The 20,154-nt window shown below is 35.6% G+C and overlaps 1 protein-coding gene across 2 annotated transcripts in view; it reads right to left on the bottom strand.

Annotated features, from left to right (window-relative positions):
* Positions 1-20,154, bottom strand: part of ccbe1 (collagen and calcium binding EGF domains 1) — a 98,221-nt gene that overhangs the window by 34,539 nt on the left and 43,528 nt on the right. For both annotated transcript variants that reach the window (NM_001163923.1, XM_087299861.1), the window contains 3 exon segments: positions 1,889-2,026; positions 2,751-2,885; positions 3,690-3,742. In NM_001163923.1, the coding sequence (NP_001157395.1) occupies positions 1,889-2,026; positions 2,751-2,885; positions 3,690-3,742 (326 nt within the window).

The following is a 20,154-nucleotide window of genomic DNA, read 5'->3' as shown; positions in this document are numbered from 1 at the left end:
TCTAGGTCAGAAAGGAGGCTCATTAAATACAGCTTTAATCAGAAATACACAAGCTCATGTCATTCATGCCAAAAGTTCAATCCCAATCTCTTGGAGACTCCTACAGCTCAGTTTGACTCGTAACTGATAACCTCATCTGATCCGCACTCTGTAATCTCAGCTTTCTGGAATTCCCAGAATTCCTATTTTGTACATCTGGATTGTTGCAACCGTGAATGGCCAGAAAGTTCATCATGTTTTGTGCTCAAACTGACCCAACAGAGAGGAGACAGCACACAGGAAACTGACCGACTGAAACGCTCCACCAGTAAGACTAAAAAGATAGATGGACACAGGAGAAAGTGATTGATGCTAATGCTAACTGCTAGCTGGTGTCCCAAGTCATTAACCGTGATGGGTCAGTGGACTTCCTGCAGAGAGACAGGAAGTAATGTCTTATAAATGTGTCAGACCAGAAGAGATGACAAAATGGATTTATTCATTTATTTTTTTGTAAATCTTCTAAGATTAACAGACAATCAATCCTTAATGTTTATGTGAAATAAATAAATAAATAAATAGTATATTTGAACATGTGGAATAATCATATTTAGTAAATATTTGTAATATGATTCGTTTATTTTCTTTTCGGCTTATTTTGCCTTTATTAATCTAGGGTCGCCACAGCGGAACGAACCGCCAACTTATCCAGCATATGTTTTACGGAGCGGATGCCCTTCCAGCTGCAACCCATCTCTGGGAACACACTCATTCACACTTATACCGACGCTATATAGCGTCTATACACTTATCCGATAGTGTCAATAAGAAGATGGAATAAGAAGCTGGATTTAGCCTTTTCCCTCCTTATCGCAAACACAACAGCAGTCTGGTGAGAAATCTCTGTAGACTGATGGCATTTCATATCAAGTTCAGCTGTATAATCTTAAAATGTGAGAAAAATTTGCTGTTTTGTCATCACTTTAAGGGGGTCACACACCAGAAGCACTGCTTCTCATTACGCTATAGAGAATTATTTAAATACTAGCTCTAAAGTGGCGTTGGTAAATTAGTAATGGCTTCTGCTGTTCTGATGTCAGCTGCAGATGTGAATGAATGGCAGCAGAAAGTAGTTCCTAATACAAAAGGGTTTTAGACTACCTGTGTTCGATTTTCTTTTTTATGTACAAGATTGTGTCGTCAAACTGTTGTAAAAACGCAATATCACACTCATAGCAGTGTGCTGTGGCTGTATATCAGCACTGGTGGGGCGCTAAGGCACACCTCCCACCAGTGCTGATATACAGCCATAGCACACTGCTACGAGTGTGATATTGTGATATATGTGTGTTAAATATGTCCATCCATCCATATATGTTTGTTAAATATTTCAATCCATCCATCCATTCATCCAAATGTTTTTATACATATTCTTCAATCCATCCATCCATCCATCCATCCATCCATCCATCCATCCATCCATCCATCCATCCATCCATCCATCCATCCATCCATCCATCCATCCATCCATCCATCCATCTGTTTGTTACATATATCCATCCATCCAACCATCAACCAATCCATGCAGAAGTCTTAATATTTATATTAAATCTAGATGTTTTGTTAATACAGGCCCAGGTTTGCACAAGTATCATTCCACAGAAATTTTAATCTAACAGAGAGATGGATGTTATACGGAAAATCTGTTCCGCGTGTCCTCATTTACTTTGACAGCTGTAAATGCATAAACACAGAGATGAAGGGAACACACACACACACACACACACACACACACACACACACACACACACACACACACACACACACACACACACACACACACACACACACACACACACACACACACACACACACACACACACACACACACACACAACTCTCAACTTACCTCTCTCGCCCTTGGTGCATGTCTTCCCATCATCCTCCAGGTAGAAGCCGCTGTGGCAGTCGCACCGGTAGCTGCCGGGAGTGTTCACACACATCTGTGAGCACACAGTCTCGTTATTGTTGGCACATTCATCAATGTCTGAAAAAAAAAAAAAAACAGAGGAAAAGTGTGAGGGACAGAAAGTTGGCAAAGTGCAAAAGACGTGATATTCTCTCCTTGGGCATCATGAATCGCTTCTGGGAGAAACAACATTTGAGTCTTATCAAATCAACTACACAGTTCAACAGTCCTGGAGGTCAGATACATTAAAAAAACTAATACACTCACGCTGACAATAAAAAGACATTGAGAAATCAAACAACAGGAAACTAAAAAAACGCTCATATAGGGGGAGCTGATGTCTTTGTGTGATTACATATTCCTGATGCTTTAAAGTTATGACATTTTAAAGCATTGTAAATGACAAGTTTTGTTTAAAGTTCTGAACTCTTTGAAAGTTAAACTCTTTTTTTCAGTTAAAAAAGGTTAAAAAAAACATTAATTATTTAAAAAGATTTGGAATAGTTTTTGAGTTGTGTAAAAACAGTACTTCAAGGTTTGATATAAGATTTTGTCCTCATTTGTTTACACTGCATATTCTCCCTTTTTATTTATTTATTTATTTATTTATTTTTATATATTGGGTGTGTGTGTTTTACTTTAGTTCATTTGCTGCAATACTTTTCGGATGCACTGTATTTTGTTTATTTTATTATTATTATTATTATTATATATATTTTTTGCAGTCACTCAGTCATCTGCATGTGATCATATTCAAATAGATTTTCTCAATATCTTTATATAAACATGATCAAAAGCTTACCCAGGCAATACGGTTTCTCCCTGTTTCTGTGTCGTTCCCGGTCATATCGATACCCGTCATAGCAGGTGCAAACAACCCGACCGAAATGATCCGTACACTGCTGTTCACACGGGGCGCCGGCACACACGTCATAATCTGCACACACAAACACAACCACAAACAGTGACAAGACAAAATAGCAAACAAACCACACTTTAAAACAAAACCTACAATATAATCTGTATTTCCGAAAACCACATGCAAATGTGCTGCTACTTCAAGCCTCAGAATTGCACTATAATAGTAAAAACAAAAACAGTGCGGTCTGAGAAGCACCGCAAGTTCCAGTTCAAGAATCCTTGCATCTTTTCATTATTCCACGATTCCTCTTGAAATAGCCAAACAGGCCCAGCATGAAGCGCTGTGTGAGTCAGAGAAATATGTGTCCGTTTTCAACCGGTGCTTTATGTGTTTCTCATCAGTGCAGAGGGGGCAGGTGAGGACACAAACAGCACAGAAACAGAAAAAAAGAAACTTCCAGAAAGTTTCTCAATGCGGCAGGGTGAACCGCAGAATGCAGACTTTATAATTGCAAGACAGTTACGAGTAAAAACTTGTTAGTGGTTTGAACCCCTCAACCGAAGATGGAGAAGTATATTACGGCATTGGTAAGCTAATATATATATATATATATACGGGCCTGTTCCTACTATAAAAATACACACACGGTAATCAAGCAATCGTTTCTGGTTTGGGGAAAACATGCCAAGCTCTTTAAAGGTGTGCTGGAAATGTTAAAACAACATTAAGAGCCCAAGCTGGTTTGAGGCCAACAGGAATGATTTTCTTTAGAATGCTAATGGGAGGCGAGGGAAAACACGTCCAGAAATATCAGAGCAAATTCAACCCAGAGGAGTCTAATCCTGGTAAAGGAGAGAAAAAGAGAGAGAGTAATCTTACCTTCTGGAATACACTGACCCAGGACAAACTTGAAACCTTCACAGCACTTCTTTCTGAAATAAAAGAAAGCGACCTTTGTAAATCTTCTTCAAAAATGGTTCAAGCTTACATTGTGTTAGATTGTTGTGGATGCTTTGCTAGAACTCCTACATTATAAACCCGAGGTTCTGGTTCCCAAACTTTAACTTGCGGTCCACTAAACCAAACACATGTGTGTCTGCGGCCCACTGCAGTGTTAACTGTCCTTACTGAATAAATTGTCTCAGGCTGGCACTTTTTAAAGAAACGGAAATCCCAAAATCCAGGCATATGCCATAAGCAGGTATAGAGCACCAGTGGAGCAAATTAAAGTGGGTTTAGATTAGACCTGCACAGCAGAAATCCTTCTACAATATTGAAGTTTTCCCCCACTCCTGTGCAACATTTGTGTTTGATTTGAACAAATACAATGTGACCTTGTTGATTGTAACTGTATGTTGAAGTCTGACTTGTAATTTGAAAACATAAAAGTACATTATAGCTAAATAATTTGATTGTTTCATATACCAGCAACCATTTCAAGAGTTCACACTTAGCTGATGATGGATTTTAAAGCTTGTTTGGCATGCTGTCCCGGTATAGTGCCCCGAGCTAATAAGATCCTTGAGCCTGGGGCTCCCTCCCGTTTGCAAGGAGAGAGGGGAGTTTGAGCTCAGGTAGATGTCGAGAACTCCCCTGCTGTAGTATCTAATGAACAGATAGTGATTGCTTTTAAGAGATAACTACTTAATAGGCGCATGTCTATGGTGCCAATTTGGGTTAGTCAATTAACTTAAGTAGCAGAGGGTCCTGGGGGGTTGCTAGGAATCTGCTATGAAGTTTTGCTGGATCTCAAGCAGCACCTTTGTTCAGGTCAGCCATTTTAAGTATTGTCTTAATTGCAAAATTCTTCCAGTGCACTGAAAAACCTCACAATGCTCTGTGAAAATGAGGGTGCATCGATACGCACCATGCTTCCTTAAAGGGCCATGAAACCCCACTCTTTCGATTCAATTCTACCTTAGAATAAAAAAGAGATTCATAATGGGAGTGGAGTGGGCGTGGCCATCAGAGCAGGGGGAAAAAAAAGGGGAGTGAAGAACTGTTGTCAGTTGGCTCACAAAAAGAGACAAACCATAAGACGACGCATGATTTTATAGATTACTAAGTTAAAATGCAAAGAAATAAACAAGTTATGTAATGCCCTTCTACATATGTTTTTTGTAATTTTACATAAACATCACCACAATTTGTTATATCATAATAAAGATAATCATGTAAAGAAAATAAATGAGGAAGACTTCTCTCCTCCTAAATCCCTGGGTCTGAATGCAGACAGTGGATAACAGTGTAGCAAGTCTTTTCCCCTGTCTATTCCAACCAATAACTCTGCTGGTAATCTGGAGGATTTTAAACATAGGCTAACACAGCAGCACGAATATGGGTGATGTGTCTAAATGGTAATGAACTCCACTGATAAAAGACAAAAGTCCGCCATTCTCCAATTCTCATACAGCTTTCTCTACAAAAACGCTTGTTGCAAACCAACAGCTTTGCTGTATCAGCCCTGACAGCATTGTGGGGAAAAACATGCAACAAACCCCGTGAATCATGGAAACAAACACACAACGTTTTGACCCCACCCAGTTATTGGGTCACAGCATGGCAGGTCTGCCTTGCCTTCAGAAAGCATGTGCTCTCATGAATAATTAAGAAGCAAGGTCTTCTCACAGGATAAGAAAACTTCACTATGAATAATAATGAGAAATGAATGCGTCATCACTCCACTAGCAGATTCGGCATACGACACGAATTTTGATCCTGCCACAAAAAATATTTTAAACCCGCAAGATAAAATGAGCTGACAAAAGCTTAGTTATCCAGTTTCCCCCAATTAAAGCTGACAGGTGTTAACATTGTCTTAACTGATGCTCAACACTTAACTGATGCACAAATCTGTTAAAATCTCAAAAAAAAAGTACTCCAGGGTGTCCTGAACCTTTAACAGGAGTTCAAAAGTACAAGATATGAATCACATGACCCAAATCATCAACTGCAACCACAAACAAAAGGCATTTTCTAGCAAACACTCATAATTGTTTAACGGTTTAAATGGTTGCTGGTATACCTTATGAAACAAACAAATTATTTAGCTATAATGTACAATTAAAAACATGGTAAAATTACCCCTTGTGTGCTGTTGAGGATGTTTTTTATGCACCCTGGGGTGATTTTGAGTCTTAATTTAGCTATAACTTTCTCTGTTTCAGCAAATGAAATGATTTTTCATGACAAAACTTATTTTGACACATATTTCGTGAAAATGCTTTGAAAATGTTCAAAAATTCAACAATATATTCAGAGCAAATTGACCACCCTTTCATTATGTTCGTGGCTGTTTTTGTCCCATTCACTTTTATTATAATTTTTTGATTGCAAAGCCATAACACCATATAATCCTGCCATCTTGATTGTTGATGGTTTTCCTAGTTGGAAAGAGGTCAAATTTTTAGTTTGTACTGTTGATCAAGAGATTATTTTTTGCCTTCTATATGGAGGAGAGAGAGAGAGAGAGAGAGAGAGAGAGTGTGTGTATGTGTGTGTGTGTGTGTGTGTGTGTGTGTGAGAAAGAGAGAGACCTTTGCACACTTATCTTGATATGTCTGAAAAAAACTCAATAAGTAGCTCTCAGAACATAGTAAGGGTATTTATGCATACACACACACACACACACACACACACACACACACACACACACACACACACACACACACACACACACACAAACACACGCACACACACGCACACGCACACACACACACACGCACACACACACACACACACACACAGTATAATCTGCTGTTTTACTCCATATTACACATTTTTGCACAGGTCGATCTAAAGGGTTATGGCTGCCTTCCAAACAAGGAACCACCAAAAATCAAGAATGCATGATTATATGCTGTCATAGCTTTGCAATCAAAAACGTAATTATAATAGAAGTCACTTGGGCAAAAAATGCCATGAACATAACGAAAGGGTGGTAAATTTGAACAATACACAAGGGTTAATTAATAACAGTAGGTGAAAATGATTAGTTCTGCTGTTAGGGAGTTGTTAGAGGCTTGAGGGGTTGTTAGAAATCTGCAACAGAGCCCTGGAGTGTTTTCACATTATCTCATTCATTTTCTTGTCGGCTTAGTCCCTTTATTAATTCAGGGTCGCCACAGCGGAATGAACCGCCAACTTATGCAGCAAGTTTTTACGCAGCGGATGCCCTTCCAGCCACAACCCATCTCTGGGAAACATCCAGACACACATTCACACACACACTCTACACTACGGACAATTTAGCCTACCCAATTCACCTGTACCACATGTCTTTGGACTGTGGGGGAAACCGAAGCACCTGGAGGAAACCCACGCGAAGGCAGGGAGAACATGCAAACTCCACACAGAAACGCCAACTGAGCCGAGGTTCTAACCAGCGACCCAGCAACCTTCTTGCTGTGAGGCGACAGCCCTACCTACTGCGCCACTGCGTCGCCCACATTATCTCATGATTCAGAAAAAATCTTTTATGCAACACATATAAATCACAAAAACTGATTTTTGTAAAATTGATTTCAATTAATATATAGTCTTGAGTGAGTACTAGACAATCTAAAACAAAACTATGACTTTAGTCAATTTTGTGAATTAGTGTGAACGGAGATCGTTTTGTTTATTTAAAAATTGCTATTAAAATTGGCATTAAAAATGCAAAAAAAAAAAAAAATTTTTTATTCTTAGACCTGTATCAAAACAATGACAATAATAATACGTCTCACACACACATACACACACACACACACACACACACACACACACACACACACACACACACACACACACACACACACACACACACACACACACACACACACACACACACACACACACACACACAAATAGGATCATTCATGCACAGAAGTTCAATACTTCTTCAGAGGTTCGAGGTGTATGGGTTTGTTCAACCCCCTACTAAAAACGAGCAATAATAGTGCTGTTTGCCTCGGAAACTCCAAGAAAAAGGGCTTCAATCCAGTCTAAAACAAACTAGCATGAATTATTAATGTGCATATGTGTCTTCTCTCTCTGTTTTAGCAATTTTCCTAAATACAACTTAATGTGAAATCCATGTCCCCGATACAAGAAGAGTTTTATTTTTTTCTTAAGGGTGATGGAAAATGCACCACCAAGGTAAGAGAATAATATTCCCTCAAATCCACTCCAAGTGATCGCTGTGGTTCGACAAATGACAAGGGATAGACTCACAAGTGCTAAAGAAATGATTCATTTCAGCACTATGCTAAAATGAGTCCCAAATGTTTCAATGCAAAAAAATAAAAATTAAAAAATTAAAAAAAAATCAACAAGGGGGAATGGAATTTGGATATTAAGTAATGGCAATATCCTTTCCAACAGTATTACTCACAAAAATTGTTGAGCTGTTTAGTCTAGTCTGCCAGAGTAAGCTCCGTGGGTCTAATCTGGAACCAAATTGATCAACAGTGTTTAAACGTTGCTTATTAAAAACTATATCAGCATGTTAAAAGCATTGATTTACAGTTAATAAGAACATTAACAGCTAATAAATCTCCACACAATCACATTTACAACCACATACATTACAGGGCTATACTACAAGCTGGTATGGTTTAAATCATGGGAGCCGTTTAGGTGGTCTGATTCACACAGGAAAAACTTTATTGGATTGTTTGATGTATGAGATGAAAATATCGGGAACCACAATTGCTTTTAAATCTCTCTCTCACACACACACGAACCCAAATATAGTAAACCCTGCCAGTATTTAAGGGGCACCATCTATATCTTGATATACTGAAAAAAATAATACATACACACATAATTATAGACTTGAAGCCATCTGAAATTCCTACACTGAAATGACACAGCAAAATGTAAATATTGAACATTTTGAATGAGGAGTGGAAATGAATTGTTGATAATTAAAAAACAATCGTAAACCACATCTTGGCGTTGAATTTAATATAGTTGAACTACTGTACATTAGCTTGCAGTCTTTCCAGATCACACTTTTGTTTAGTGCATGTTGCCCAGAACTAATGGAGTTTGTTTGGGGTTTCCTTCAAGATGAAGAATTTTCCCATGAAAACTAGAATCTGTAGCATTCAGGCTACACGAATAATGACTAAGCTTACATGGAGATCAGTAATCAAACTATTTGCTTTAATCTGATTAAGACAATTATACAATTGAGGTGTTTACATGAGTTGCTTTTTGAATGTTTCGTTATACAGTTCGGCAGGTATACTTTCATTCAGGAAAATTTTATTCATGCCCCCAATGACTACCCAAGCTATTGGATCCAAGCACAAAGTAGGGACTGGTGAAAGAGTGTTGTTTTTAATGGACTTTGATACCGCATGCCTAATGGGAGTTAAAGAAAAACTCTTCATTTCACACTCGGTGTGTGTGTCTGTGGTCCTTTACAGACTTAGGTGCAGAGAATAGTGTCAAACAGCCCAGTGTGTATGCACTACCCTGTTGCAAAACACGGCGAAAAGTCCTACATGACTGTAACATTTTTATTGCCGTGTTTAAATGTCTGCGCTGCACTTCAATAATGCCACTAAAATTAGCATACTCCACGTCTTAATCCGGTTTCTGTTTATTTCGACCTTTTAAATAAGTCAAAATCACGGTTTACATAGTAGACTCTTAATCAGAGTATTGTGTTAATCGCATTAAAATAGAATTATTGGTGTCCATGTAAATGTACTCAATGACTCCAGGTGTTTTTTTTAAAAATAGAACCTTTGACATAATTATGAATATTATAAGGCTATTGGCACCGATTGAAATTCTGATGCAACAGAATAACATTTAAAAGGACTCTGATGTGAAAATGTAATCTATTATTGCTTTTATGCATTAGAATAATATATGTGAGAACTATTTTGATATAACAGAACAAACTAAAAGTCTCTTGAAGAGCTTTGAAATGTGCATTTTATGTTTGACGTAATCTCAAGGTTTATCTCTTTTAAAGGCAAATTTTGTCACTGTAAACAAAGATCACACAATTTTGTACCACACTAGATATTCTGAAGACTAACATAATGATACTAAAATCTAAAAAACAAAAATACATTATTTTAATTTCATGGGACCTTTAATATTCTTATTATGTAAAAAGATAATTTTTAGGTTTCTACAATTATTTCTTCTTCTTATTAAGGAATCTGTAAAGTTTAAAAGCAAGATCAAGAATTTTATCCTATAAAAACTAAAGACCAAACGTCATACTTTTAGTGTGTCATAATATGTTAAATGCAATTACAAACCTTTTGAAACAAACGAGAGTATGACTGAAAACGGAAGTGGTATAAAGCTTAGTGGCAAAGTATATTTAAATATAACATAACAAATTAAGATTTAAATTATTTGTTTGGGACTGCCATGATACTTTAACTTAAGTCTTTTAATATGTGCTCCCAAGGGTTTTATTCGGTCTTATATATGTATGTACAGGTATATATATATATATATATATATATATATATATATATATATATATATATATATATATATATATATATATATATATATATATATATTTTTTTTTTTTTTTTTTTTTTTTGCTGAGGTCAATATTATTATCCCCCTTGAGATTTTATTTTGATTGGCTACAGAAAAAACCTCTGTTGTGCAATCACTTGCCTAGTTAACCCTTTAAATAGGCTATATGCACACAAACTTTTACTTTTCAGCCAGGCAGCCCAAGGGCTTTAGGTGAACTGTCTTTCAATTACAAAATTGTCAAGTGTAAGATCTGATTTCATTAAAAATCAGCGATCTTCACTGCCTGTTAGATATACGATATGAAGTGGGTTTCAGATCAGACAAGAAGCACTGCATTAAATCCCATTTCTTTTACAACAAAGTGTTATATATTATTTATTCTGATTACTTTAAAAGGATAGCTTAATCAAAAATAAAAATGTTTTCTTTTTTTGAAAACTAAAAAAGATATTTTGAAAAATACAAGTTGATGATAACCATCGACTTAAATGGTAGAAAAAAATAAATAAAAATGGAAGTCAATGGGGGGAAATAAAATCAACCAGCATTTTTCAAAAAATATCTTCTTTTGTGTTTAACAGAAGTTAGAGGCACAAATTTGTTTTGAACAAGTGAGGGGTTGGTAAATGTTGCCAGAATTTTCATTTTTGAGTGAACTATCATTATATATATTATGTATACTGTCACTATAATGTCATTTTAGGAGGTAAAATAAAAATAATGAGTAAATATAAGCATCGAAAAAAGATTTTTTATTACAAATATTGGACTGCAAATGTTATAAACTACTCTGGAAAAATCAGTTATTCAAAACTGCAACTATCCCTTTAATTAGAAATTCCATATTTCCATATACTGTAACTTATTTATTAAACTTTTCTGTTTTACTTAAAACGTTTTTTCCCCGCGTTGTTTCATCATTAAGACTGACAGAATACCATTTGCAGATATCTGTTTGACCAGGCTTCTAAGCATTCAATTTCTTCCACAAACCGATCGTTTCGCTTCACAAGACCTCAGTGAGTCATCAGCCCATTATTATCCCACTTCTTGTTGAATCTCTGAATGCCTCCTCATATGTAAGTTGCTTTAAACAAAAGCAGCTAAATGACTAAATGCCATATAAAGTTTAAGACTAAACTATGAGACATCTGGTGAATTGTACAATTTTTCTCAAGTCAATGATTTTTTCCCCAGTAGTTCCTATTTTAGGTGTATTAATTATTTGTCACACTAAATTATATTTTAGTAAAATGCAAACTTCACACAGAAATGCCAACTGACCCAGCCGGGACTCGAACAAGAGACCCTCTTGCTGTGAGGCGACATCGCTAACCACTGAGCCACAGTGCCAAAGGGGACGGAAAATTTCCTCCATTTATTCCCTTCATGAGGTTTTAAACATTTATGACTTACTTTCTTCTGTTGAAAACAGATATTTTGAAAAATGTTGGTGGCAGGCACCATTGAAATTTTTTAAAAAGATCTTCTTTTGTGTTTAACAGAATACAGAAATTCAAAAAGGTTTTGAACAAGTGAGGGGTGGGTAAATGATGGCAGAAGTCTTTTTTTCTGGGAACTATCTCTAATAACTCATATTCTGAATTTAAGATGGCCATACTAAAAACGTAAAGCAATAAAATCAACTTTGCAGCACCTCATAAGCACCATAACTCACATTTATATGATGAAAAACAGCAGAAACGGAAAGAGTCCAGAGGGAGGAAGCGCTGAGAAGTGGAAGAGATGGGCAGAAGAGGCACAAATCTCCTGCTGTTGGAGGCGATGATGGGTATGAGAGCAGAACAAGGTGGAGGTAATTTTCACACTTCGCCGCAAGCTTGCAGTCATGTACACACACACACAGACACACAGGGGGTCGTATTCACTCTACCAACCAAAACCACACTTGGATATGCACACCGCTATTGAAATATAAACAACACATGGCATGTTCCAGCATATGCGAATGAGATCTGTTTAATATCTCAAACGTTTCTCCAGACATCAGTGAGATTTAAAGAGTGAATAGAAACACAAGAGACTATTTTATGTTATATGAGTTTATTTTTAGAATAAACTGTATGATAAACAGGCCCTGGTGTTTAAAAATACATTATGTTTTTTACATACTGTATATTATTGCATTATTTTTATTTCCAGTTTGTGAAATGTTCTTATTTGCACACTGAAAAAATGATTTCTGCAAAACTGATGCAAACCATTTATTTGGGCTGAATTTAAACAAACAAATTAAATTTAGTAATGTTCAACTTAATTTGTTTGCTTAAACGCAGCCCAAATAAATTGTTTGCAAACACTTACCTTAAACCGATTTGGTAAATCCAATGAAAAAAAGAAAATAAAAGTGTATGTATGTATGTATATATATATATATATATATATATATATATATATATATATATATATATATATATATTGTGTACAAACAAAGCTTCTCCTCAAAAAGAAAAAAAAAAAAAAACATTGCTCTGATTGGCCAGCTGACCCAGTGGATTGTGATAGGCTAACCACCTCAAACTTGTAATGGAAGTTTAAATGTACAGAAACATCAATATCAAATTTATAAGACTTCTGCTGGTTGTGGAAACTTCTCATTCAAAATAAGCTGAAAATCACACAATTCTTAAATTTTTTTGGACTGCTTATTTGTTTTATGTTTAATCCACTTAAACTTGTAAAAAAAAAAAAAAAAAAAAGTGAAGTTAATATCTTTGTGTTGAGTTATTGTCAACCAAATGAATTGATTGAGAAATTCATTCAATTTTTCAGTTAAAGTTTAATCCACAAAGAACGCGATTTTACATTTGTCCTAAATAAATTGTGGTCTTTGGTTCCATTTGCCTAAACTAAACTGTAAAAAAAAATCTGGAAAAAAAAAGTAAAATAACAGCTGTTAAATTACAGAAATTTACCGTAAAATAACGAACATTAAATTACAGAAATTTCCTTAAATTTAAACTTCTGGAAAATTTCTGTTATTCAACCTTTGATATTTTACAGTAAATTTCTGTAATTTAATGGCCGTTATTTTACCCCAGCTGCTGGAAATAAACCGTAACACCGGATTATAAGATGCAGTCTCAATTATGGGGTTGATTTCTGTACTTTAACCATACATACACTTTAAGAAAAAAGGTACATGTGGTACAAATAATGTTCCTTGAGGAACAGTTTTGTATCTTAGTAAAAGTTGTACCTTATATGGTACAGAAACTAAACATTTAAGGCATTTTAAATAAATGTATGGTTAGCATTTTTGACACTGTTAAGGTACAGAATGTCTTGTCACTGTGGTGGTACCTTTATGGATCAGATTTGTACTTTTGATGAAGGTACAATATTGTATCTGCAGGTTTTGAAAACCAAGGTTTCTCATGGTACAAAAAATGTCCTTAAAAAGGTACAAACTGCTTCAAATTTGTTTATTTGTCTTAAGGTACAATTCTGTTCCATAAACAGGTACTGCCCCAGTGACAAGGGTTTGGTACGTTCTTTGGTACAACATTGTATCATATTTTCTGAGAGTGTAAGGCGCACCATATTATAAGGTGCATGCTAAAACATACATACATCTACAAAAAAGGTAATGAAACAAAATACAATCTTCTCCCACAAATCCATCAGAGTCCTCATCTTCTGAATCAGAATTGTGGCTGTTCAGCGATGATGCTGGCTTTCGCGAAAGCTCGGACAACAGTTCGCAGGAGTCCTACCAGTCTTAGTAAAGGTGTGTTCGCCGTCTGTCATCCTTCATATCCACACCACTCGCAATTTCATTTTGAACACCCTGTTTACACCAATGTCCAGAGGTTGAAGTTCTGTTGTTAATCGCTACCAGCGTACAGTACGTAGAGTACATATTACGTCCCTGTGTCAGTGGGAAATGCTCCGACAGTCAATCAAGCGGATTTCTTACCAGTCACAAAACAACATTTTTACTGATTTTGGAACTCAGATTATCAGGTGCACAGCCAATTTTTGATGAAATTTAAGGCTCTTATGTGCGCCTTATAGTGTGGGAAAATACAATCACTTGAAATAATGAGATTCGAATGAGTGTAAATGTGTGTCATACAAACAATAAAAGCTCTCTTTTCCATGTTAAAATTAGTTTTAATAATAATTATTCAGTTTAGAAATGATTTCTATTTCTGCGATGCAGCGGCTGGAACAACAGCACACTCTATATGACAATGGTCACCTCAGGTGCTGATTATGGGTTTATCAGTGTTGAATGTTACCACTTTGAAGTTATTTTATGAGGTTATAATATTATTTTACATGACATTTATCGCCAGTCCGAAAAAACAAACAAACAAAACAAACAAACAAACAAACAAACAAACAAACAAACAAACAGTTTTAAATTAGTGAAATTTTAACTCAGTGCAAACCAACAACATAAGTCACTTGACATGTACAGTACTTTTAATAATGTTACAGAGTTTTAATATGTATTAATCAGATTATAAACCTAACCATTTCATTAGAAGTGCCATATTGTTCACATCTGAAAGCTTAATTTTGTAAACAAAATTGATTAACAAAAACTAAAGTGAGATTTGTAAGATTTGTGGCTGTCAAACAATCCATAAATACATAACCGCAGGCTCAAAAATCAATACATCATCTTATCAGAAATACATTTCAGCATAAGTGTTCATATCTGGCCAACACTGATGTTTATATTTCAAGCCATTATCAGCCAATTTACTGAATGTTCTAATAATATAGTGCATCCTAGTTTGGAAATAAATCAAAGACCTTCCAGACACACTTAAAAAAAAATTATATGATCAATCAGTCATATGTTTTTAATCCATTGTAACTAATTAAAGTCAGTAAATGATGTTCTAAATTAATTTTATAAGTTATGCAAGCTGTTTTAAGTCAGTCTAATATAATATAAGTCCAAAGGACTCATGAGGTTAATTTGATTCAGCTTAAAAAAAGGCAACCAGTATTTGTTTTAAAGTTGAGGCACAAACAAAACGACTGTAAGGACAAAAGTTTGGGTACATGAAGATCCAAAAGAGAAAATAAAACCTCTGCTTTTCTGAGAATGCTGACACCAAAGCCACCACGATCCTCCTCAAATACACAATCTCAGATATGTCCCTATCTTAACAAACATACAACACTCAAAGAGAAAAAAACGCACAGAGAGAAAAGCCAGAACTGACCCCAGACCTGTGTCTGCCAGGGCAAGCTTTGCAAAAATATTTTTTAAAGCTTTGTTTATTGATTCTCTGAGCTGTTTACGCTTCAGTTTCTATCCATCTGGTGCCTTAACAAGTATTTGAGAGTCTGACTTTTCATTTAATTTTACAGTCACTCAAATAAAACACAAACTGGATTTAGATTTCTTTCTTTTATATTTGAATCATATCATGTTTATTTACTCTTTAATTAGAGGTTACTTCGAAAATATCTTGCATGTTACATGATATCGAGAACGCAAATATCAAGAAATGATATCTGGACTGCATAAAAGTATTTATTAGGGCATGGATCATTAATATGAATAATTATACCGGCTTAATGGACAGGCGAACATAAAATCCAGCTGGAGCAAATCCCATAATGATCTAAACAGGGCCAGAAATGTTCAGACGTGAAATCAAACTATGTATACATCTCACAACACAAAACTATGTAAATACACAAAACTTCACAAAGAGCAAGAATATCTTGCCATGAGTGACCCCAGATGTTCCGTTCTGACGTCTTATGTAGACTACGGCTACTTACATCGATTCATATTATCTGTGTGACACAGTGTTAGTTTAATCTCAGAAGCTTGAAAGCACAAAACCTTTCATGAGCTGTGCGGTAAAAGTGTGTGCTGTTTCTTAATAGACTACATTCTGCAAGCGAACAGAAATTTGCAAAAAGAGATGTTTTTAACTAAAAGGTAGGGTCATTGGCATTAAAGTTTGGATTTATTATCGCTCCCCATATGTGTGTGTTTTTCAGTGTTGTTAAAGTCGGATATAGTCCAGAATCTCCAGAATCAGTTTCCCTGATCATCATTTATCATGAAAGGACCTCTGTGATACATTTCAGGGCATGCATATGCTTCCTGCCAAAGGTTTTTTAAAGCTAATTTTATTTTATTTAAAGTAAATTAAAGGCATCATTCATACATACAAGTACGCTGCTTTAGCGATTTTTTTGTTGTTGTTAAAAACAGCATTGGATAGTGTATACATGCAAATTTAGTTTAGTTTAAGGCTTTATTAATCCCCTTGAGGCAAATCATTCTGATATGTTGCTTCACATATAACAAAAATAGCACATGACACAATATTTATTTGAAAAGTTTATCACAATGTAATGTTTAACAGTATCAGAATCTATTTTCTGTAAGAGTTAGAGCTCATAAATACCCAAACCTTGAAATGAAAAAATATCAAATAAATGCAAATATATATTAAGCTACATGTACTAAATAAAGATTGAAATTAAATGAATTGAATTTTCTAATGACACTATCATGTCTTTTTCAAGGAAACAGATGCTACATAACTTCAAATATTTTTCTTTAATATGACAACATTAAAGGGTAGCTAAATCTCCAACACGATTCTTTACAACTCACAATGTCCTTTTCTGCAATATCTGAATATATATTCTGCGGAAAACTGTTTACAGATATCCAGTCATTAATATTAATATTAATAATTTGAATTCTTATGTTCAATCAATGATAATCGTACCTGCCAATTCTAGTGTGTTGAGCTCATGACTGGTGCTTGGTAACATTACGGGGCCTGGGTCTTCACTGTCAGCAGCAAAATGGACTAGAGGGTGCTGCTGAAGAGCTACAGTACAATAAAACATTCGGTACATAAACGGTGGTTTGCAGACATAGTTGTTTTGCATGTGTTGTTGTACTCTCGCTGCTGGTTTTAACGAAAAATTTACTCAGATTTTTTAAAATTCTGGCCTATTCAGCCCCACCTTTGCTCTTTTTATTATAAATTTTCATCTCTCGTGTATCTCTAACAAATGATTTTGCTGATGAGGAAGGTGCCGCTGTTGGGGAGTCGAATGATAATTGCGTCATCATTAACCTGCAGGCTGCATTAAAAAGAATGAATAAAAAGAATGAGGCTATGGTCACATAGATGAATACATAAATAAATAAATAAATGAATGAAAAAAAAAAAAGTGCGACTGGTAAGAGTGCAGGCAGGTAGGGACACCGGCCCTCGTGGCCAAAAAACAGAGATAAAAATAATAAATATTAATAAAAAAATAAACCATAGATAAACTAGATTTATTCAATTATTCATTTTCTTTTAGGTTTGTGTCCTTTTATTAATCTGGGCTCACCCCAGTGGAATGAACCGGCAACTTATCCAGCATATGTTATACACAGTGGATGCCCTTCCAGCTGCAACCCATCTCTGGGAAACATCCATACACACTCATACTCATACACTACGGACAATTTAGCCTACACAATTTGCCTGTACTGCATGTCTTTGGACTGTGGGGGAAACCGGAGCACTTGGAAAAAACCCACACAAACGCAGGCAAAACATGCAAACACCACACAGAAACGCCAACTGACCCATCCAACAATTTGTGGAACATCTAATTGTCCTTAGACATCACCTTAGGACCTCCACTCAAAATAATAGTTTACAGCAGTTACACTGTACTTTTCTCCCCACAGACTTCCATTCACATGCATGTAAATGCGGCTGACCAGAAACATCAACCAGGTCGTTCAACAAGTTTCACATTTTGCTGCGTTTGAAAGTTTAAGTTTGGTGAACTCTGACCTGCGAAATCGCATCACGTGATTGTGTGAGATCAATAGAAGATCAAATTGACCTCTCTGTAAAGAAATTTAAGGAGCAATTGCTTGTTTTTATCAACGTCTAATAATATTGGTTTATTACACCCCCTTTTGCAGCGCCGTACGACAAAAGTTCTCAAGCATAAACTCTAATGTGACCAAGGCTAACTTGGGGTGTGTGCGGTCACCAATTATTCTATATGCCATCCTCAACACCTGCTGTTCATAATAGAATGCAAGACTTTGCAGGGAAACTCCTGGAATCTTTGAACACAAATTAACAATGCCTTGAAGACGGCTCTTGTTCTTTATAGACAGTGAGGAAAACAAATAAAGAAAAAGGACAGAATACTTTCAATAAACGAATTAGGAAAAAGAATAACTCTCTTAACATTATACTGTACAAGTTAAGTTTCTGCAATAAAAACAACCTCTGATGATCGGAATTAATAATTGTATGGGTGTTTTGATCAAATTTCAACGTGTTGTCAATGATTATTCAAATTGAGACACTTCTAAATTACAAAAATCCAATATCAGAAACCTTTAGAGGATTTTGTTGGAATGACGTGAATGTTTTAAGCTTTTTCAGCAATTTCATTTTTAGACTATTAAAAAAAAGTGCAAGTATTTATTCTAATAAACTTGCAAAAACTACCAAAAACTGTCCAAAAGGTTAAAGTTGCAGTATGCAAGTTTGACACAGTGGCTGAACTAGGTATTGCAGTCCTGGATCAAAACACATGCAAGCGCAGGTTGCCAGGTTGACGTGTTCCCAACCATCAAGCCTAAATTGCTGGCTGATTTAAGTCATGTTATAAAACAGCATCAGCACATGATAGAAGGAACTTTTTCCACATAAAACAGACTTTTTAATCATATTTTATATTTAAATTTTAGAAATGGCTTCTATTTCTCACAGGTGAACAACAGGATAAACTGACAATGTTTACCTCAGGTACACCTCATGTGTTTTATTAAGTGTTAAATGCTAAAAAAATAAATAAAAATAAAAAAATGTTAGTTTGCCAATTTACGTGACATTGATTGCCATACTACTGAAAGCAGCAGCAGATAGTTCACCTCAGATCTTGAAAATAAAATAAACCGTAGGAAATTGAACTTTATAACTGTGAAATAATGCAAACCAGCACAGTGATTCAGCATCTATATTCAATAATGTTAAAGAGGTTTAATGTGTATTAATTAGAGTATAAATCGTACCATTTCACTGGAGTGCAGCAAGTGCACTATTCTTTGCTTCTGAATGGCCGTTTTTAAATTTCTGTCATGTTGCGTCTGGTGCAAACAGCCAAATTGGGTATAATATTTATATTATTTGCTAGTTAATAACCTCATGTGGAACTCTAAATCTGCGTCTCATTTTGGAGTCTGCTACTGTCTACCAGAGGTCACATTTCAGTTGCACGCGCATACTTTGAGAGATTTACTGACTGAATAAATCAAATACTTGTTTTTCCACCAGGGCTGCCCGGGGTGCTGAAATATAATTGGCTAAACTGGCAGTGTGTGCGTTAAAAGAACCAAAACAAAGACAGCGTTCTGTCATGACTCTTGAATTGACATGTTTCTTAAATATCTGCAATCATGTTATGGTATTTTTATACTTTATAAGAGTCAAAAACTTACATACAGCACCTTTAATAAAACAACAACAGCAGCAGCAACAAGAAAAAAAAACCTTTACATGGTCACAGTTTTAACACAGTTTGCGCATTTTAACAAAAATGTATCAACAATTTGAGTGAAAACCATTTTAAATTAATTCTGCATTATTATCTTCAAGTGACCAGATGTTTTCATGCAGTGCATTATTCCTCCAGAATGCCATGTCACTGTAGGCTGCTATATCATTTACTGTTTAACATCCTCTAGGGGCCAGATTGCAATGATAAGCTAAAAACGAAGAGCACAAGAGGATGTGGCCCATTGTGATGTAGTACGATTACTCTGATGATGTGCACGTCCCGGGAGAAGGGCATC

This window comes from Danio rerio, chromosome 21, assembly GCF_052040795.2.
Source record: "Danio rerio strain M-AB ecotype USA chromosome 21, GRCz13ab, whole genome shotgun sequence".
Classification (NCBI taxonomy): domain Eukaryota; kingdom Metazoa; phylum Chordata; class Actinopteri; order Cypriniformes; family Danionidae; genus Danio; species Danio rerio.
The sequence above is the reverse complement of the archived record's forward strand: the minus strand, read 5'-3'. Positions and strand labels throughout refer to the sequence as shown.